General features: G+C 41.7%; 1 protein-coding gene across 1 annotated transcript in view; it reads right to left on the bottom strand.

Annotated features, from left to right (window-relative positions):
* DIS3L2 (DIS3 like 3'-5' exoribonuclease 2) overlaps positions 1-18,868 on the bottom strand; it is a 179,267-nt gene that overhangs the window by 68,439 nt on the left and 91,960 nt on the right. The window contains exons 11-12 of the mRNA XM_021544264.2: positions 17,869-17,948; positions 3,815-3,927 (exon numbers count right to left, since the gene is read on the bottom strand). Coding sequence (XP_021399939.2) covers positions 3,815-3,927; positions 17,869-17,948 — 193 coding nt within the window. The remainder of the gene's footprint in view (positions 1-3,814; positions 3,928-17,868; positions 17,949-18,868) is intronic.

The following is an 18,868-nucleotide window of genomic DNA, read 5'->3' as shown; positions in this document are numbered from 1 at the left end:
ATGTGCCGATGTTGGGGATCGCATCATTCAGCTTGATTTTACTGCAGATGGAAATAAAGTCACCTGGGCTTATACAGGGGTCATAAACCTGGAATAAGAGGTTTATAAATGTAGCTGAATCTAGAAATGCAGTTGGAGAGGCTCAGCAGGGCTAGACAAAAAAAAATTTACAATATAAAAGTATAAAAGGAGCTACACTCCCGAGGAAATCCTTTCTAGTGAATGTGCCATAGGAACCAGGGCCTGGGTGGTGAGAGCTTGTCTGGTTTTAAACCCCTCTATCAGTCAGGCTAATAAAAGATATCATCTCTCCCCACAAGCCAAGCAGTGCCCAAGAGACACTGGAAAGGGCACTTCTTTGAGTAGAAGGCTGGTATCAATGCTAGCAGCTGCAAGTCTGCATTGCAAATCAAACCACAGACAAACAATCTCTCCCTATTTCCAAGTCCTAAATGCAAAGTCTTCAGCACTACCCTCGAGACTCAGCTGTCCAGCACTGCCTGACAGCCTGCTCCATGCTCCTGGTTCTCCCTGCAGGCAGCCACACATCCCAGAAAGCCAAAGCAATGGCACCACTGGAAAACCAAAGTGAGAGAGGGCACTTCTGGGGCTGGGGGGGTCCTACACACCATCATGCTGGCACTATAAAACAGATGGACCTGTGATCATGGCTGGTCACACTGCTTAGCAGCTGGCTCCTCTGCAGGGGAAGATCCAAATCCCTGCTTGTGAGAGCCCTGGGGTTTGTTTTGTTTTGTCTCTTCAACTAATAAAGTGCTTCCAGAAACCAAATGTGAGTTTCCAGTCTCAGACTTATTTCTAGGGAGCTGGGCAGGAGAGGGAGCAATCACATGCATGCTGGGATGATAAAAATTCTTGTTCCCTATAAAATCAGAAACATCTGCTGCAACCAGGACTAACTCAGTGGCCAGGTTCAGAGCAGGTTAGCCCAGAGCACCTCTGATCAATGGACTCACTGCAGCAGCTTTTCAAGGAATAAAAGGGGAAAACTGGTCAGCCAACCAAAGGGAAAAAAAAAAAACAAACTCTGCTCAAGCATAATCCCTTATCTTCACAAAGTTACATGAGCAATTTTGCTCCCTTCAAACAATTTCATTCTGCTGGCATCTGCTTTGGCTGCCCCTTAATTCTTGGCTCAGGTTGATTATGACCAGCACTGACTCCCAAGGTGATCCTTCTCCCACAATCAATCCAATAGGGAGGAACTGTATTAACCAAGAGTTTCCACTAGAGCTGGTAGGAGAATGCTGTAGTTCAACAGTGGACTCAGCAAGTCTCTTGCTTGTACACTAAAAGTCACTCAAAGGAAATAGGCAATTTGTTTATGAGCCAAGATTTCTCCTCAGGAGTTGTATCAACACTTCCATGAATTCAGAGTTTGAGCAACTCTTTGTTACTCAGCCTTAGTTATCAAAATATCAACACCCTGACAACCTGCTGGTGTCAAAAGTGAATGTCTTGAAGTCCTTGGATTCAACATGAAGATAGGCTTACAGTTCTGATCTTTGATCTCCAGTGTAAAATAGGACCAGTAAAATATTATAGGGATTTATGGCTGAACTCTCACTCAAGCTGCTTCACACCTAAAATAACACCGTGAGATGTGCCAAGAAAAGAGGAAACTGTTTAGGTTTTCTTGCTTCTTAAAACCTGATACATTCTTATTTCAAAGACTTTTGACTTCTATTAAATAGACCACTAACAATTACACAATAACTCCTCTTCTGGTTCAGGAAAATTAAATATGTGGCTTTATTTAACTTCTTTTGGAGGATTAGCATGGTGCTAACCTCTCACAGAATCACAGCTCTCTTAGGAAACAGTTTCATCAAAGGAAAGCATATTTTTTACAGGAGTCATGATACCATCTTGTTTCAGATAGTCTGGCTGCATTTCTTTGCCCAACCCCTCTTTCCTCTTCATCTCTTGCAATTAAAATATTGCAAATTTCATCATCTAACCTAGTCGGTTGTTTTCAAAATGTGTTTTCAGCAGGCCAGAAGTGTGGGTAAAACACTAATCCTGACTGCTGGGCCACAATAGTTGAAGATGAATTGAAGATTAGGGGCAGCAGGTAACTTACGCTGGCATTTCACAGGAGTGGCAGTGCTGGAGGGAAAAGGCACTTTGAAAGAAAATTCAGTTAGCTTCTGCATCCAACTAGATTTTCATGAAAAATGTCTCCTTTCTTTATAAAATTCTTCCTTCTCTGTTGACTAGAAGAATCACATGGCCTCAAACCACAATATTTTGACTTGGAAATACTGCCACAACATCCTCCTGGAGTACAGCTTTGACATCCCCCCTAGGCCAGCCCACATCTCCCATCATCAAATCATCCATCAGAGGGGGAAGCCAAGGGCTTATCACTGGAGAGACTGCAGAATTGGGAAGACTGGTGCCAGAACTGTTTCCATGAGATACACATTGCTTGCCCCTTGTGGAGAACAGCAAGAACAGAAACAGAGGTCTCCCAGCACGGAGCAACTGTGTGCTGTTTGTGTCACTACCAGTGACCCAGTGGGGACACTTTGGCATTGCTGTCACGGTGGTTCCACAGGGAGCTGAAACCCACCAGACTCCCTGAGGCCCCCAAAGCTGTGCCTTGCTGCTTCCACACAAAGAAAGCTATGGAAGAGCTGCTAAAGGTAAACAGCTTGATATCAAACCATTAATTTGATTCCACTAGTGTAACATAAATCATTTTATCATCCAGAAAGTGAAGAGAGGACACAGGAAGCTACTGAAACAAGCATCATTACAAAAACCTCCCCAGATAACAACCCTGAAAACATCAAGGAAGGGAAGGGACAGGAAGAATCACTCCTAATCCTAAGTAGCAAGTAGGACACACTTATTTATTACAGAAAAGATGTCCTGTCATTTCAGAAGGGGCTGTGGAGACAAGGACTTCAGTCTGACTGAATGGGAGTGTGGCAAGAGGCAGATTAATCTGCTCCATGAAACTGCCTCAACACTCCTCTTCATGCAGCTGATGCCTCAAGCCTGCACAGGACACTGACAGCCAAGTTTGCCAGCTTCCCTCCATGTACAGTGTCAGTGGTATCTGATGAGCTACAAGGTGTTTCTTCACATTCAACTGAAAATGAGACAGCCACAGACAAAGCCTACACATTTCCTTTCCAGCAATGTTAAACCTGAACCTGTTCATTTGTAAAGCTTAGGAGTCAACTTTAAACTTGAGCCTAACATTTGATTCTGGTAAGCTAAAATCAGTATCATTTCAAGCATCTTTTCACTGCATGATGAAGGAACACTATTCCTCTGTTATTTGGGATATCTAGATAAAGAGTGTGAACCTTTTGTTCTACCTTAAGATGCTTGTTTTTTGTTTGTTTGAGTGTTATACACCCCACTCTGACACAAATCCATTTCTTGGAGGGATTAGCTGGACTCTTGCACCAAAGGCAAGACAAAATCCTCCACATCTGCCAATCTGAAGCCCCCAAGAGCAAACCAGAGGAGCCAGCTTGGGTGTATCAGGCTTGGCTCAGGTCAGCACTGAGCTGGTGAGCCCTGGCACATGTGGGGCACTCCTGACCACAGTCAGAGGGTCACAAGCTGCTGTTCCACCCCAGCCTCTCTCCATAAGCTCCAAGGTAGTGAGCAGCTATGCCAGCTTCTGTGTTTCCATCAACTTACTCATTTTTGGAGGTGTCCTGCAATAACAGCCAGATTTAGACTGTGAACTTCTGAAAACAAACCTTGCAAATGAATTTATGGTAAATGGGAGGCACAGCCATCAGACAAACAAAGGAAAAGCTGTCCTTACCTTCTGCACCAGATAGACACTGGTGGCCCTTTCACTTGCTACTTTATCCAGTGCTGTGTCTTCCAGTACGAAGTAGCTCACATCTGCGATGTGGACTCCCACTTCCAAGTTCCCTGCAATTGCACAAGAAGTCAGTAGGCTGTGAGCAGAAATGAACTGCTGACATATTTAACTCTGACTCCTCTCCCCCTCCCCCAGTGCTACCACAACCTTTCTGCTTTACACTGAAATCTCACAACTCATACTTCTTTCCACTACTTCCACCCAGGATGAAAACTGTGGTCTCTCAGGATGCTCTCAAATTCACCACCACTGTGGCTACAACATACCAGTGAATGTACATAGAAGTGAATCCTCAAATACAGAGGTGGAAATGTGAAAACCCTTCAAAATCATGTGGATAAATCTTTCCAGGTAGGAGCTTGTAATAGTGAGCCCAGTCAGGCACTGCAGGATCCCATTTCCCTCGTATGGAGCAGTCACACACTTTTGGGTTATCAGAACTGCACCAACCTGGCTGAGCCCAATTTGCTGCTGGGGATGTGAGAAGTCTTCAATTACTTTGGATTAGACTATGCAGAAGTGCACCTTGCCACTAGAAGAATATTTCCACCCTTACCCTGCCTTTTCTTCAGATTTGGCCTCTGATCCTTTAATTTGAGTCCAGTTTAAAAGCATCTTAAGTCAAAAGTTAGGCTGGAGAGGAGTACTACTGAGGTTTATCGTGAGGTTTTGGCAGTAATTTGGATTTGGAAGTAGTGATCATCCTCAGCTTTGGAAGTAATTAGTACCTGAATCCAAGAAATTCAGGTTTGCTAATCCTCAAAGCAGCCTATTGACCTTTGTTTTCTCTGGAAGGACTAGGCTGGATTTGAGGTGCTTATTTGTAGAATAGTTCTAAGTGCAGCGGGTTCCTAATTATAACACTTGGTTCTTTAGAGGAATTCACTAACCCCTCGGTATCTATAAATATTTTTTCTTTCCTTGATTTTTTTAAAGAGACAAAGTAATAAGATCCCATGCTGGTGACAATCCTGTTTATTTATACACCTTGCAAAGAACATTATCAAAGCCCTTCTCTCAAGTGTCACGTTTTTGAAGGATAAATGGTTCATAGCTGTTGTCATTAAGCAGTACATGTGCCTGTGTGCCCTTCTGATGGATACCAGAACAGGATTTCAGCAGAGCAGGAGTGGAAACAGATGAAGAGGAAGCATGAGAAGGTTCAGCCTCCTATTAGTGGGAGACACCCAGCCCACTGTGGCCCAGCTGGGAACTCAGGGAAACAAGTACCAGCCCACCCTGCAGAGCTGCTTGACTTCATAACGATTTAACCTCATTAAGCCATGTTTGCACAGCACTGTGAGTACACAAAGCATAATCTTGCTTTTTGAGCAGCCTTTGTGCACTCGACAGAGCACAGATCTAAAGGTAGCAGTAACACACATGGAAGGCAGGAGGGATGGGATTTAGATGTGCCCACATAACCTCCAGCCACTGGAAGGGCCCGCAGAGACTAAATATGATGGCAGCAGGGAGAGAGGGCAATAATCCCATCGCACACCAAGGGACAAATTCCACCACTTGTCAGGAAGCTGGGAGCAAAGCCTGCAGATTAAATGGTTCACCTCAGAAAGCTGCCTACAGCTGTGTTGTGATATTATCACATGCCTTGAAAGCTGCTCTACATGGATTAGGCATCCAAGCCTGAAACTACTTAGACAGTAAGTCTTAGACCAACAGTTCAACCAACAGGTTTAATATTACACACACTCGAAGCCAACACACTCAGAAGGTAAAAAAATATTGAATACTTTGAAGTCAATATTGTAACGTATTGACCCTGCAGGCAAATATTGACTAAAGGAAAAGGAGAGGGGGTCATTACATCATGCCTTTAATCACACTTTAATTCAATATGTGCACTGTACATACATGAACTTTTTGTCCTCGATAGAAAATCGACAAACCAAGAAAGACCTCATTGCATGAGATAATAAAACAAGGAGTCAGCCAACGAAAACACACTGAGCAGAGTTAAATTTCATTCAGGTTTCCCACCAGAGCTTCTAAAAGCTGGGGTCAGTGTGAACCCCTTGCTTTTGAACTTTTAATGGAAATTCTATCTAAATATTTTCTTACATACATTGACATAATGCAAACTGGCAGCTCTTGGGTTTGTCTTGCTCATGTATGAATCACCCTATCTCTCTCACCCCCAAAATATTCAGACCAAGAGAACTTGAAGATACAGCACAGTGATTAACCAATCTGATTTCTCTCAAATCATTGCTTTTGAATGTGCCAGACAAAATACCAGTACAGAAATACCTTCCTGCTGCTCTCTCCCTGGTTTATTTGCTAATTAAAGTGAAAGAGCATTGTGGATAGAGAAATACTATTCACTAGAATTCTGTTCCAGGTCCACAAACTGTTTTTCTAGTCTCATTAATTTTTATGACAAAGTCACAAAAGGAACATTTCACATTGTAAGTCTCATGTTATTTCCCAAGGAAAGGAAAAAAAAAAGAGAAAAATGGCCTAAAAGGGAAAGACAATTTAACCAGGAGTCATGAATTTAAAAAGTCTTGTCAAAGAGATCAGAGGAAAGGGGTAGAGGGTGGATACCACATGGACCACACACCATAGGCTACTACACATGGTCTACTTGACACCCATTCTGTTGAAAAAATATGCTTTTCCAGCAAATAAAGGCTTCAAACCTTGCCATGTAGCTCTCCATTGTGACATACTTTTTATATCCTAAATTTCTTGAAGAAAAAAGTACTTCTACAAATTACAAATTTTTTTCATCCCAAATTCTCTAACAGGGAACTTAAAGCTGCACAGCAACCCCTTATGCTAGGCATACACTACCAGTATAAGGCTAGGGGTTTTTTTAATGAATTTACATTAAAATGTGCAGAAGATTAAGCCAGGCACTTCATATGCAGCCATTAAAGCAATAGCTGCAGGGAGCATCTATTGCAATGAAAAATGCTGAAGGCACTTGGATGACTTCTTTCACTCAGGATCTCTGGGACTCTTTCATTTAAAATAATTTCTTCTGAACATGGATGCAAAACTGTCATACCATTCAAACCCTACCACTGCAAAGCTGCTCTTGGGAGATGTTTAGCAACAGACAATGCAGTTTAGAATCAAGCAAGGCATGTTTTATTAACCAGCTGAACCCTATCAGCTCCTCTGCAGCTACAGAGATGTGGTGACAGAGATGGAGACGGGAGCATTGTCTGAAATTACACCACAGCACTGCAAAACCCAGTGAAGAGCCCCTTTGCAATGAGGAGCTCTCCCGAGATCTGAAGCAGAAAGGGAAAGGGCTGGGCACTCAGCCACCCAATCCTCCCTGGGCCAATGCTCTGTGCCAGCAGGACAGGACTTGTCACCTTACTGCAAACAACACAGCTGTGATGCCACAAGCAGAGAGGACAATTTCCCTTTCATTTATCATCACGTGCCTGTGAGAATGGCAGAACAGAATGGACCTGGGTCTCACCAACTCTCTGGGAGCCTAGATCCCCTCTTGGAGCTCACCAAGTGACAGAGCCATGAATGGCAGGGCTCCCCCAGCACAATGGGTGCACAGCTGTTCAGCTCCTTGAGCTGAGGATCCGGCTTGTTTGAACCCACCCCAAAATCTCCTGTACATCAGTATGACACTAAAATCAAAGGAGAGCAGTGGCACCTTGCAGAAGAACAAAGAACATGTTGTTTCTTTTTTTTGTTGATGTTTCTTTTTTTGTTTCTGGTTTTTTGGTTTTTTTTTTTGCTGATGATCTCATTCTTTATGACACATCAGTTTAGAGAACTTACTTCCTTCTTTATTGAAAAAAATATAAACAAAAAAGGATTAGTAAGAAGGATCTGGAAGAGAAGGAAAAGGCATTTTCAGCCTGTAAATGTCTCATAAGAACTGTCAACCCAGCAGGTCACATCAAGCACTTGCCCCTGGAATTAGAAAGTTGAGCTGAGTGCATTTGAACAGCATGTGAGGGAATACATTGGAAGCAAATCCCTCTTCCTTGTCAACAGCAACCCTACTCAGTCATAGCACAAATCCAGAGACAAAGCAATTTCACTTCACACCCTAGCATATGTGAATTTTAGGGCCATATAACTGAAAAAGGCAGCTCTTCAAGGATAAAACATCAGAAAGTATTTCTCTACATGCAGACACACTCTTATTTATTTCCACCTCACCTTCAAGCATCATCATTCTCAGAAGGGAAGTCAAACATGAGCAAACATGTTAAGTCATCTTAAAATCAAATAACAGGGTTTTTGTATTAACCCCTGTTTCCCACACTGTCTTCACCCTTCAGTGAGATACAGAAGAGTTCAAAGCAAATTGCAAAGTGTTTGCTCTACCCAGAAAACAGCCAACTACCCACCTGCTGCCAGCAGGTCAGGGCAGTCCCAAGATGACCCTAGTTAGACCAAACTCTTGCAGCAAATAATTATAACTCTTTCCCATTCCACAGCCCTGGGGGTAGCATGCTGTTGCTCTTATCTGCTAAGTAATATTTAGCACCTTGCAAAAGTATGAAAAACTTGCATAAAGAGAGAGAAATGAGGCCTTTAACCTACATGCATATTTTGGTGCTATTGGCAGCGCTACAGAGATCAGGAGTCTTCATCAAGGGGGAGCACAGTGTCTGCCACAGAGGGTCACAGTTACAGAGGGGACACTCAGAGGGGCTGCAGACCATAAAGGGGTGGACATAAACCCAGTGGAAGTTGCACTGAAGCAGAAATTGGCACCAAGACTTGGGGAAGCTGCTGGAAACAGGTAGGGGCCATCACAGACCCTTAAATGAATGACATGATCCAAATATTTCTGCTTCTCTTTGGCATGTGTATGAACATATAAAGCTCAAGGGTTATAGGAGTGACCATCTTGGGACAGAGAGAGAGAAGAAAAGAGAGAGAAGAGAGAAAGACTGATTAGGAGAGAAGAGCAAGTGGGAAAGCGAAGAAAACACAAGATGGAGAAGTGGAGGAAAAGACTAAAATATAAAAGTGGAACCATGGAAAGAGCAAGTTTTTTGTCTGCTCTAGAGTCTGAAGGCAAATGTGGGTAGTTTTAATTCTTAGCTGAGGTTACTTTTCCACCAAAGGAAGCCAAGCTTCAAAAAAAAAAAAAAAAAAACCAAAAAAAAAACCAGACAGTGTATTTTACTTATTTTTAAATAACAAGGAAAGTGCTTAAATTTTACTGGTGTGCCCTACTCTGACCTTTGGGCATTTTGTCCCTTGCATCAACTGAACGTTACAGAGACAACTACAATTGTACAAACCAATTTGTGACAGGCTCTAGCTGAGGTCCAAAACAAAAATCATCTGTTCATTAAGAGCAGCAAAGGACAAGCGAAGATGAAATGCAGAAATACTTTCTGGACTTCTCCATGAGCCATCAGCAATCCTTAAAATAGTTTCAGAATTATGAGGAGAATATATCTATTACTAAATTAAATTCTGAAAGCAGGTCTTTCATGTGAATTGCATAAAATTTTTGTCTGCAACAGCTAATAAATTCAGCAATATCCTAAAACCACTTTATATCATTTTAAAGACACCTTTTATACCTCAAAACAAAGCCAGGACACCTTCATAGGGTGGCATTCCATGCACTGTGCACTACAGAGCCCTGAGTTTTGCACACAACCCAGCACAAGCCACTGAAGGAAAGGTGACCCCCCACATCTGAAGGGGATGCTCAGAGATGGCTCTTGGTCAGCATGAGGCTCTCTCAGGCTCTCAGGAGAGCAGGAAGGTCGATCCTCCCATGGGAACACAGGGCAGATCTTTGTGCTGGTGGTGTTCTCCCAGCTCCCAGACTCCCATGAGCTGGAGATAACTATGCTGGCACCAAGCAGGTCTCCAGAGCTCACAGATGATATCACATCACTGAGGCAGAGTAACACAACGAGCTTCCTGTCCTGAGCAAACCCACATCAGCTCCTCATCATCGTGTGACAGAAGATGCTGCCACCTAGAAAACACCTACTACCTACACCTGTCCTGAAACCACCTTAAAACCTGATGCAAGAACTCTGGAGAAGAATGAAAGAGCCCTTCTGTGCAAGCACTACTGATGCACCATTAAGTTGGATGCTCACATGAGGAAGGAATTCTCCTAAGGGAAAAACACTAAATACTCAGGACAGAATTCATACAGCATGTACAAGATAAAACATTTAGTTGCAGACTGAAGGACACAGGCAATGATATCCAACAGAACAAGCACACTGAATAAGGATTTTTTTTCACACTGCTGAGCAAGATACAAGCAGAAAAATACAGATACAAGTGGGGCACAAGTATTGCAATAGTAAAAATCAGGAAAGAGCACAGAACAATTGGGGACAGACAGTATCCTGACGGAAAACAAAGGGAATGTGACATTCCTTTGATATATCAAAGGTGTCCATTGGAAGACTGAGACCAGACACAGTGGTTCCAGCAATGCCTGTGTCCCACCTTCTGCCCCTGCAGTTTTGTCCCCATTCCTGTGCTGTACCTGCTTCCACTGCAGAGGTTCACAGCAGAGCTGGTTTCCTCTATGCCTGCATGAGTGCTTAGCAGATCTTGTGAGGTGCCAAATCAGAAAGTTCCACTGGGAGCTATCATAAACTGTACTGATTTCTTTGCTAGACTCAAGTAATGAGCAACTTAAGAGAAGCTTCAAACCCCAAACTCATCAGATTTATCCACAGAATGCCATTACTAATTATATGGTCACATCTGGGAGAATCTCTAGGTAACTACTTACAGCTTAGACCCAGCATGAACCTTTGTCATGCAGACTCAAATTCAACACTTGGTGGATGGACCTTCTACCCTTCATCACGAGAAGATGTCAAGCAGGACACAGAGGCAATGGTTGTGCTGCTGTGACTCGGATCCCTGGCTCAGAAAGCAATCTCTGCTGCTGGGGAAGAGCTACCAAGGCAGACTGCCCTGAGCTCTCTCAGCAGCCTCTTAGCAGTGAGGTTTGCAGCCAACACGGTGAAGGTAAAAGGACAATTTCTGGTATCCACGTCATCAACTGTTTGTATTCCAAGACTGATTCAAGAGGCTCTATCAGGAAATCAGCAGTCTTTGAATTTAAAGAGATGGGAAGTGACACCCAGCAGCTTTTGAGATGTATTTTTGGGTGTAGGATATCATCCTGTTCCTGAAATGAAGGTTTAGAGTGGGGAGGAACCAGCCTCTCTCTACTGTTAGGTCAGTCCCTTTTGTGTTATCTCTACTGTACTCAGTAATCCAAGGCTGAGTGAGCATTCCAGGCATTCAAAGAGACCTTGGGATGTAGTGCTAGGCCAAACACATACAATGTACTTCCACAGAACAGCCTCGACATTTCAACTTCTTTGGAAATAGAAGGAAGTCAATGAGACTTCAATTTTAGCCATCCAACTGTTTTATTTATTTTTGGAAAGATTTCCAAAACATTTTCATACACTCTTTCTGTGTATCTAGCATAATAGTCGACTGTCAAAAAATACTGTAATGAATTACAGTGTAAGATGTTTTTCCTGTTCATCTGGGTTCTAAAACCCTGCACTGCAATACATAACAAGTCAAAACAAAAACCCAGCAATTCTGAGGGATCCTGCCATTTCATAAAGTTGATAAGAAAGACAATATACAGCAGTAACTCCTTTGCTCTCTTCATGTAACAGAACATGTGACTGAAGATAACCATGTGGGAACGTACTGCCAGCTATTTGTACCCTTCTAAAGTTTATCTGCCCCACATATCTTCTGACTTTTATTTGCTACATTCACTGAAAAATCCTGTTCTCTCTAGGTCTGTCTGGTCATCCCCTGTAATTTGTGGTTCTTCTCCAAAGGCTCTTCTGGTCCTTGGGGTTCTTTTTCATGAAAAGAAATCCTAGGCAAAATGCTTTTAGATTTGTTCACACAAGAATTTCTGGATCTTCTTTCCATTATCCATCTACTTAAAGGTATTTTCTTTTTTTTTTTTTTTCTTCTTCAATACACAATCAGACACTCTCTTTTTTAAAGTTTGTATCCACGAATACCAGTGAGATCCACACAAAATCCCGCACCTCTAAATCTTTGGGGAATTGTCCCAGGTCCTGAATTCATGAACTCAAATGATCCAGAAGGCGACTTTACCCAGAGCACCTCTCTTCCCTGCAGAAGAGTAAACTCACTTTTATGAGTAATTCTACTGGTATTTGCACATCTGTTTGCATGTTCTGCAGCCACAGTCTTTGTTACCTTAGTCCTTCTCACACAATATATAATTTATTTTGTTTTAATCCCATGTCTCTTTGCTACACAGCTTTCTTTGCATACCATAAAAAAACCAAAACAACTTCTGGGATAAGGATGAAATATTTATAAAATATTTATATATGGATTACTAATCACAAACCCAGCTCCAATTTTGCTTAATCAAGCTTTTAATTAACCTTCTCATAAGCAGCTTTCAAATATATGCAAAAAAAACCCCCATTTTAACAAATTATGTTCTAGCAATCAATGCTCTAACTAAATCCAAACTTCCTTAATCACCCCAGTACATTAACACCCAGTTTAATGCACTTGTCTGGGGATTTGGCTCAGTCTATTTCTCTTTCAGCCACCAGCAGTTTGGAGCAACCTGCCCTATTCCCAGGGGAACTGAGGGGAGCCCCACATCATCAAGCTGTCCCACCAATTTCAAGAGAAATGTTTGGTGGAGAAAGGCTGACTCAGTTAAGCCCTCTGATTCCATTCATCCCTGCCCTTGGAAATTGGAATGTGTGTTTCCACATACACCCCCATGCTACCTCAAAAGGAGAGACAAATACACTGCACACGCTGCAGCTCCCAGCATTGCACAGGAGCCTCCTGTGGGGCACAGCAGGGACCTGGATTTGGAGAGATCTGAGAGCATTCTGCATATATCAATGAACCTGCAACCACAAGCCCTCAACAGGAAGAAAGAATATGCACCTCTTTCTAATCACTCAATATGTCTTTTTCACTCTCCTAGTGACACAACAAAACATCCCCAGATTAACCAGCACGTAACAGGAGAGACAAACGAATTCTGTCTGATACTAAAGTAAAATTTGACCAAATGTTACACGCAATCCCACTCCTGGTAGATCTTACTTTACCCACATTTGACTCCTGCAGTAAATCTAAGCAAATTGCAGTTTATGATCATTTGACATTTGAATCATATGTCAATGTGCTTCTGTCTTTTTCTCTGCAGGTCTGGTGTCTGTTAAGCTTAAATAGCTTACAAAGAAGGAAGCATAGTAATTTCATAAATTATTTTCAATAAAGAAGTCCATACTCATTTCAAAAGTAACTTTTGATCCAACACTAGTTTGATCTTCAGTGTTTATCTTAAGCAAAGATTTACAAACTTACAAAAATATTTACTCAATTTACAAACTTTCCTGATACTCTGTCCTGCAGGGACCAAAGGGATTTACTGAAGGGTCCTGTAGCACATTTTGCCAGAGCAAATTTCATCCTGCAGTCCTTAAGTGGCCAGGGAGACAAAGCCGAATAGAAGAAGGACTATTTACACCTTAAAAATCAAATTCAAGTGCACAGACCTTTGCAAAATTAAAACATCCTAAGTGTTTGCAAACTCCACCAGGAAATAATGCAGGTCAAAGGAGAGGAAGACTAGGTGGTCTTCTGAAATGGTAGAGGACATCTTGGGGCTACCAGAGCTCTACAGGTGCTTTTCAAGTGCAAGATTCTGGAGCTCACACACCAGGACATGTCTACTAAGCTGTCCAGGTCTAAGAAAAAGCAGCCCCAGAGACTGGAGGCCTACAGTGAACAAGGGAGAATTTTATCAGCATTTGGCAAAACATTAGTTGGCTTTACCAAAATGTGTGAAATAGGCTTCTTGAACAGAGATCTTAGTCTCAGTCTCTGCAGATATGTTCCCAAAAACTACAGCTCACAAGGAACTTTGTGTGAAGCAGAAAGGTCATGCTGCACTCTTCCCAGATTTGGGTCACAAAGAAAAGTTCTCTTCTTTGCTTATATCCCATTTTGACACTTACAGAAATATAATGTGTTTGACGTTTTCATCCCATTTCCTTTAGGTACATCTGACTAAAATTCACCAACAGACTGAATGGATTAAGGGAAACAGAAAAAACAGGGGGCTGCACACTGCAGAAGCCTCATTTGTTTAGGTCATGGGGCAAACACTGAGAAGAGATGATGATTGCATGTATTTATGGCTTCACTCCAAAATGCAGAGAACCAGTGTCACTAAGGACATGGAAACCAGGGCAAACAGTCTGTAGAATATATTTCTATTCTGCAGTGCAACAATTCCTCCTAAAAAAAGATGTAAATTACTTGAACTTAAATTATTTTGTAAAAGACTGTAAGAATACAGGAATGAAAGAAAAACACAAGTGGGAACCATGTTAGTTATTAAATACAAATAAAATATGTACAGAAGCTCTGTCAGTACAGCCCAAAGCACTGCTTTGAGATCAGCAGAAATACTTCCCCATAATTTCTGCTGCATCTTTTCCCATCATGGCCTGACCTTTCCCTAGAAGGAGTTGTGTGCCTTGAAATGAGCCAAATTCCATTTCTACTCCTACCAGTAAGTAGCCTTCAAACATGACTGCATCAGTAGTGTACATTACCAGAAATACAAGCACCACAGGCAGAGAATGCCCAGAAGAGGTTTGGAAAGTGTGAGAAACATGCCTGGCATCACTGGGACACGCAGGTCACCTGCCATGCTGAGATCATAATAAATCTTTAAACCTCTGCACCCTGGGTGAAAACATTCAGGCTTGAAATTAGTACAGCTGTTTTCTGCAGCATCCACACGACCTGAGAATGGTTCTGCTGTGCCTTCCTGGCTGCAGCACTTTGCTAGAAGACGTGCAGAAAGGATCACAAAAAAGCATTGACTGAAATGAACTTGTTTAAAACCTCAAGCTGCCCTGAAAGCTCTGCAAAGGCTGTAGAAACTAGGTGCAGGCCAGAGCCATCTTTTACTCCAAGGTTATGCTGAATCATCTAAATGGAGTACAGTTTGTTCATATTTCTGCAGCTGTTACATAAATAACCCTATTTTCCTTCTTTATTGGAGCTGATCTCTTTTAAAATATACACTCACAGAAGTGAACAGCAAGCTCACCTCCCTACTGCTATCATTAAACAATAACGAGGAGCACGGCCGTTAATCAGAAACAGACTCCAATATAAAATCCTCTCAAAACCAGACTGGCCCACTTAAAACATATATCCCTGGAAAAGTTTCCAACTGCTGCAATATCCTACTGCGAGCTCCATGAAAAATACAGCTCTTCCCACAGCCATCCCATGCTTCCTTTGCTAGTGACACTCTGCTACTGGGTAGTTCAAATCTATCAAAATGACAGATTTGTGAATTACTTCAGCAAAAAAAAATCCTTTCCAACTTTTACTGAGGGCGAATCCTCCATCCATTGACCAGATCTGATAAGAGGAGGCTGGAAATTCCACAAAGGTGCAAAGGCAGTAGCTTATCTCTCTGCTTGTTGCCTCAGATTCTTCAAAGCAAATAAACTATCACAGTCTTGAATAAATTAGCAATGAGTGCTCAAAGACCACTTAATTCTCCAAAATCTTCTGAAATGCCGATTTAGCTGTCTGATAGAGGAAGTGTGCACAATTAATGTGTTTTTTTGTATAAATTCAGTGTGCTATACACCAACAGAGAATTATGAATTAGGTTCTGCATTCTCTGTTGATTTTTGGAGATCTCCTGACATCATGAGGATGCCAAGATATGTGGTTTGCTTGGGATTTTTTGGTGAGGTTTTTTAAAGTGTTTTACATATGGGCAAAAGGGATGGAAAAAATAATAATTTCTTGTAACCACGTTTACATTTGGAATAAAAGCTGTGTTAACTCTTAACACAACTTTGCCCTCATGAGACATTCAGCCTAGCCAGACCTGGACACGCTCTTAACTTCTAAAACAACTCTTTGTCATAATAATTGCAGCCATCATAGCAACTTTTAGAGCCAAAAGTTCACAGGGTACCTCCAAAACATGTCAAAAGGCACTACAAGCACAAGATTGAGGTTTCCATAGTGGCTCTCCTAAACAGCCACAGCTTTGCAAGCAAGTGAACACAAAGAAGTGACCCCCCCAAAGGACTTCCAGTGCTGGTTTTGGACCTGTCTAAGTCTGGAAATTCCTGAAAAAAATTTAAGTCAAAGTACAGATACATTAGATAATATCACATATACTGATGGACTTATTACTCCAGCCACATTTAATGGGCTTATAACAATAGTACCCTACGTAGTGCCACAGGGGCCAGTGGACCACAGATTGAAAATCCCTGAGCAAGATGCTCAATTCACACCAGGACAAAAAAAGTAACAAGTCCAGAGAGATTCAATTTGCACGCAAGAAAATGTCCCAGGAATTGTGATAGGAGATAGATGTGGGTGTCTTCTGCCAGCTGCAGGTCTGTGGGCTGAAGTCCCCTGTGCCAGAAACTGAAGAGAAGCATGTCCCCAGCTAGACAGAGCCCAGTCCCAGCCAGGAACAGGTTGATGGAATGAACTATTTCAAAATTCCCCATCAGGATGCAAATTAAGGATTTGGCCACATCCCTCATCACTACATATATCCACAAACCTCAAGTGTGAGTGATAGGGCTGCCACGGCTTTGCAGGCTTTTTGGCAGAAAGAATTCTGAAGAATTCTTGTTCACACTGATACTTTCTTTGAACACTTTCTCCAAATGGCTTATGGGTAAGAGAACAATGCAGAAGTAAGCACCACAAACCAGCTCACTGAGTGGTTCCTGCAGCATCTAAAACCCACATAGATGTCTACAGTAAATGGTCAGAAACCAGTTTCAACACTTTAGATCTGAGGACCTGTGAGATCACAACACTGTCATAAACCCCCAGTGATTCAGATGGTAAAGTGGAAAGAGGGAGAACAGAGCTCAGCTTAGGATCTCTCAAGAAGACTCTTTCAATTTTCTGTGAAACAGAATGGCATTTTTTCCTTAATCTTGCCTCAAAACTGCTATTGCAGAGTACAATTAATTTTATTGGCATCAAATTGTCTTTCACCTCTGTTTTTTTTTATCTGTTTCATAGCACTGTTATAGTAATCTGTACTTGGGTCTAAATGACATTACAATTCATTGGCCACATGGCACAGTATGAAATCAACTTTAAAAAATGGAAATTATGTCTTGGATGTCATCATATTGTGATGATAAGCAAGAGCAAGAAAAACTAAACCCACACCAAAAAAAAAAAAAAAAAAAAGAAAACCACAACCCAACCTTTATCTTCATTATTAGGGGTGGATAGGCTAATATAATCATGGAATATTTCTAACCAAGCCTGTTACTGGATCTTATCAAACTAAATGAGCCAAGCTTGGATGGCAAAGTAAGCTTACAAGAGAAAAGTTCCTTTGGTCATAATCGTCAAGATTTGGCTTCTGGAGCTTTACTTTCTGTTCTGTTGGCTTACAGCATAGTAAAAGTACAAATAAGGCAGGAGAGAAAGCTCAAAAGGCAATGAGAAGAAAAACACAACTTATAAGGCACACTGTGCTCATCTGACACTTCCCAGCATCCCATAAACACCAAAAAATAATTCAGCCAGTGACCTTCATGAGACTGGATTCCTTTACCCATGGACTGTGTACACAAGGTCAAAGTGCCACTTGACTTTAGCCTGCAGTAGTGGTGTATTAGCTACTCAGCTTTAACTCCCATAATGACAGGAGACAGCTGAGATCTGCTCAAATCAAATTACAGCTCTGATTATGCAAAACACTGTGGCTCTGAATTTTCTAAAACCAAGTCTGAGTGCAGTTTGAAGACGTCTCCTCCAAGATTTCTAAAAACAAGCAATTAAAACAACAGGAGAAGAACTAGTTTACTACTCTACTTATATTTAGCAAAGAATACTTCAGGACAAATTATAGATACAAGTATGTCAACAGCTGAATACAAACACTAGAATATTTTGTAAAATATATCTCATACCGTCAGGGAGTTGTTTACAGGACAAAGCATCATCAAGATCTCTGGCAGTTGATGGGTCGATGGTGAAAATGCATTCTTTCCTATCCAAAGAAAAAAAAAAGAAAAGAAAAATTTATCTCCCAGTCATGAAGAAGGTATCAAAACACAGAGCCCATCAGAGACATCCAGACAACAACAACCATGTTTTCAGAAGACTCTGCTGAAACATCTTCCAATCTAATCTAAATTCTAAATCTAATCTATTTTTTAAAAGTGAATCTTCTTGGCTATTTTTTCATTTTTCTTTTTGGTTTAACTGCTTGGTCTTAGTACTTTCATTTCATTACAGATATTCCCTGACAAAAACTAAACAATTTAGCCCATCAAGTTCACTCCAAAGAAACAAGCAGGAAAAAGTCTAGATGCCTTGCAGCTAGAGTAAAAATAGATTGTTCCTAATTGCTAAGATAAATGGAACACAAATAACCCTCATGCCCATGCCAAAGAGTAATGTCATACCATCTGAGACTCCATATGCACAGCTAGCACAGAGCAGAGGCATTGGAATACATACAAACTGAGCTGAATGTGATAAAACTGACTGAGAGTTTTGGTCCCAGTAACGACACCCAGGAGATGCAGGACTTTACAAAACCTACACTGCCAATTATGGACCAAAGGGAAAAGCAGGTTCAGTAGGAAAAAATGTGGAAGTTATAGGAAGGGCAAGCTCCAAATCAGCTCATTAGATCTTACAAATCAACTTGGTGCTCAGGAAAAGCTGAACATCCTTTTGCATGTGCTGTACCAGGTGGCACCTGGAATTTGCAGCCCTGCCTTGGAAGGCTCACATATGTATGGCCTGTAGCAGTGGGTGGCAGGAACACTGGGAACACACCAAGTAGGATCACAGATATGGTCTATGGCCATGCAGATGGGACAAATAAAGCATCTGACTCAGGAACCATCACATTTAATAGAGTAGAGCCTGGCACCAGTGAGACACAAAACCTAAAACATT

Source organism: Lonchura striata, chromosome 10 (genome assembly GCF_046129695.1).
Source record: "Lonchura striata isolate bLonStr1 chromosome 10, bLonStr1.mat, whole genome shotgun sequence".
NCBI classification, from domain to species: Eukaryota; Metazoa; Chordata; class Aves; order Passeriformes; family Estrildidae; genus Lonchura; species Lonchura striata.
The sequence above is the reverse complement of the archived record's forward strand: the minus strand, read 5'-3'. Positions and strand labels throughout refer to the sequence as shown.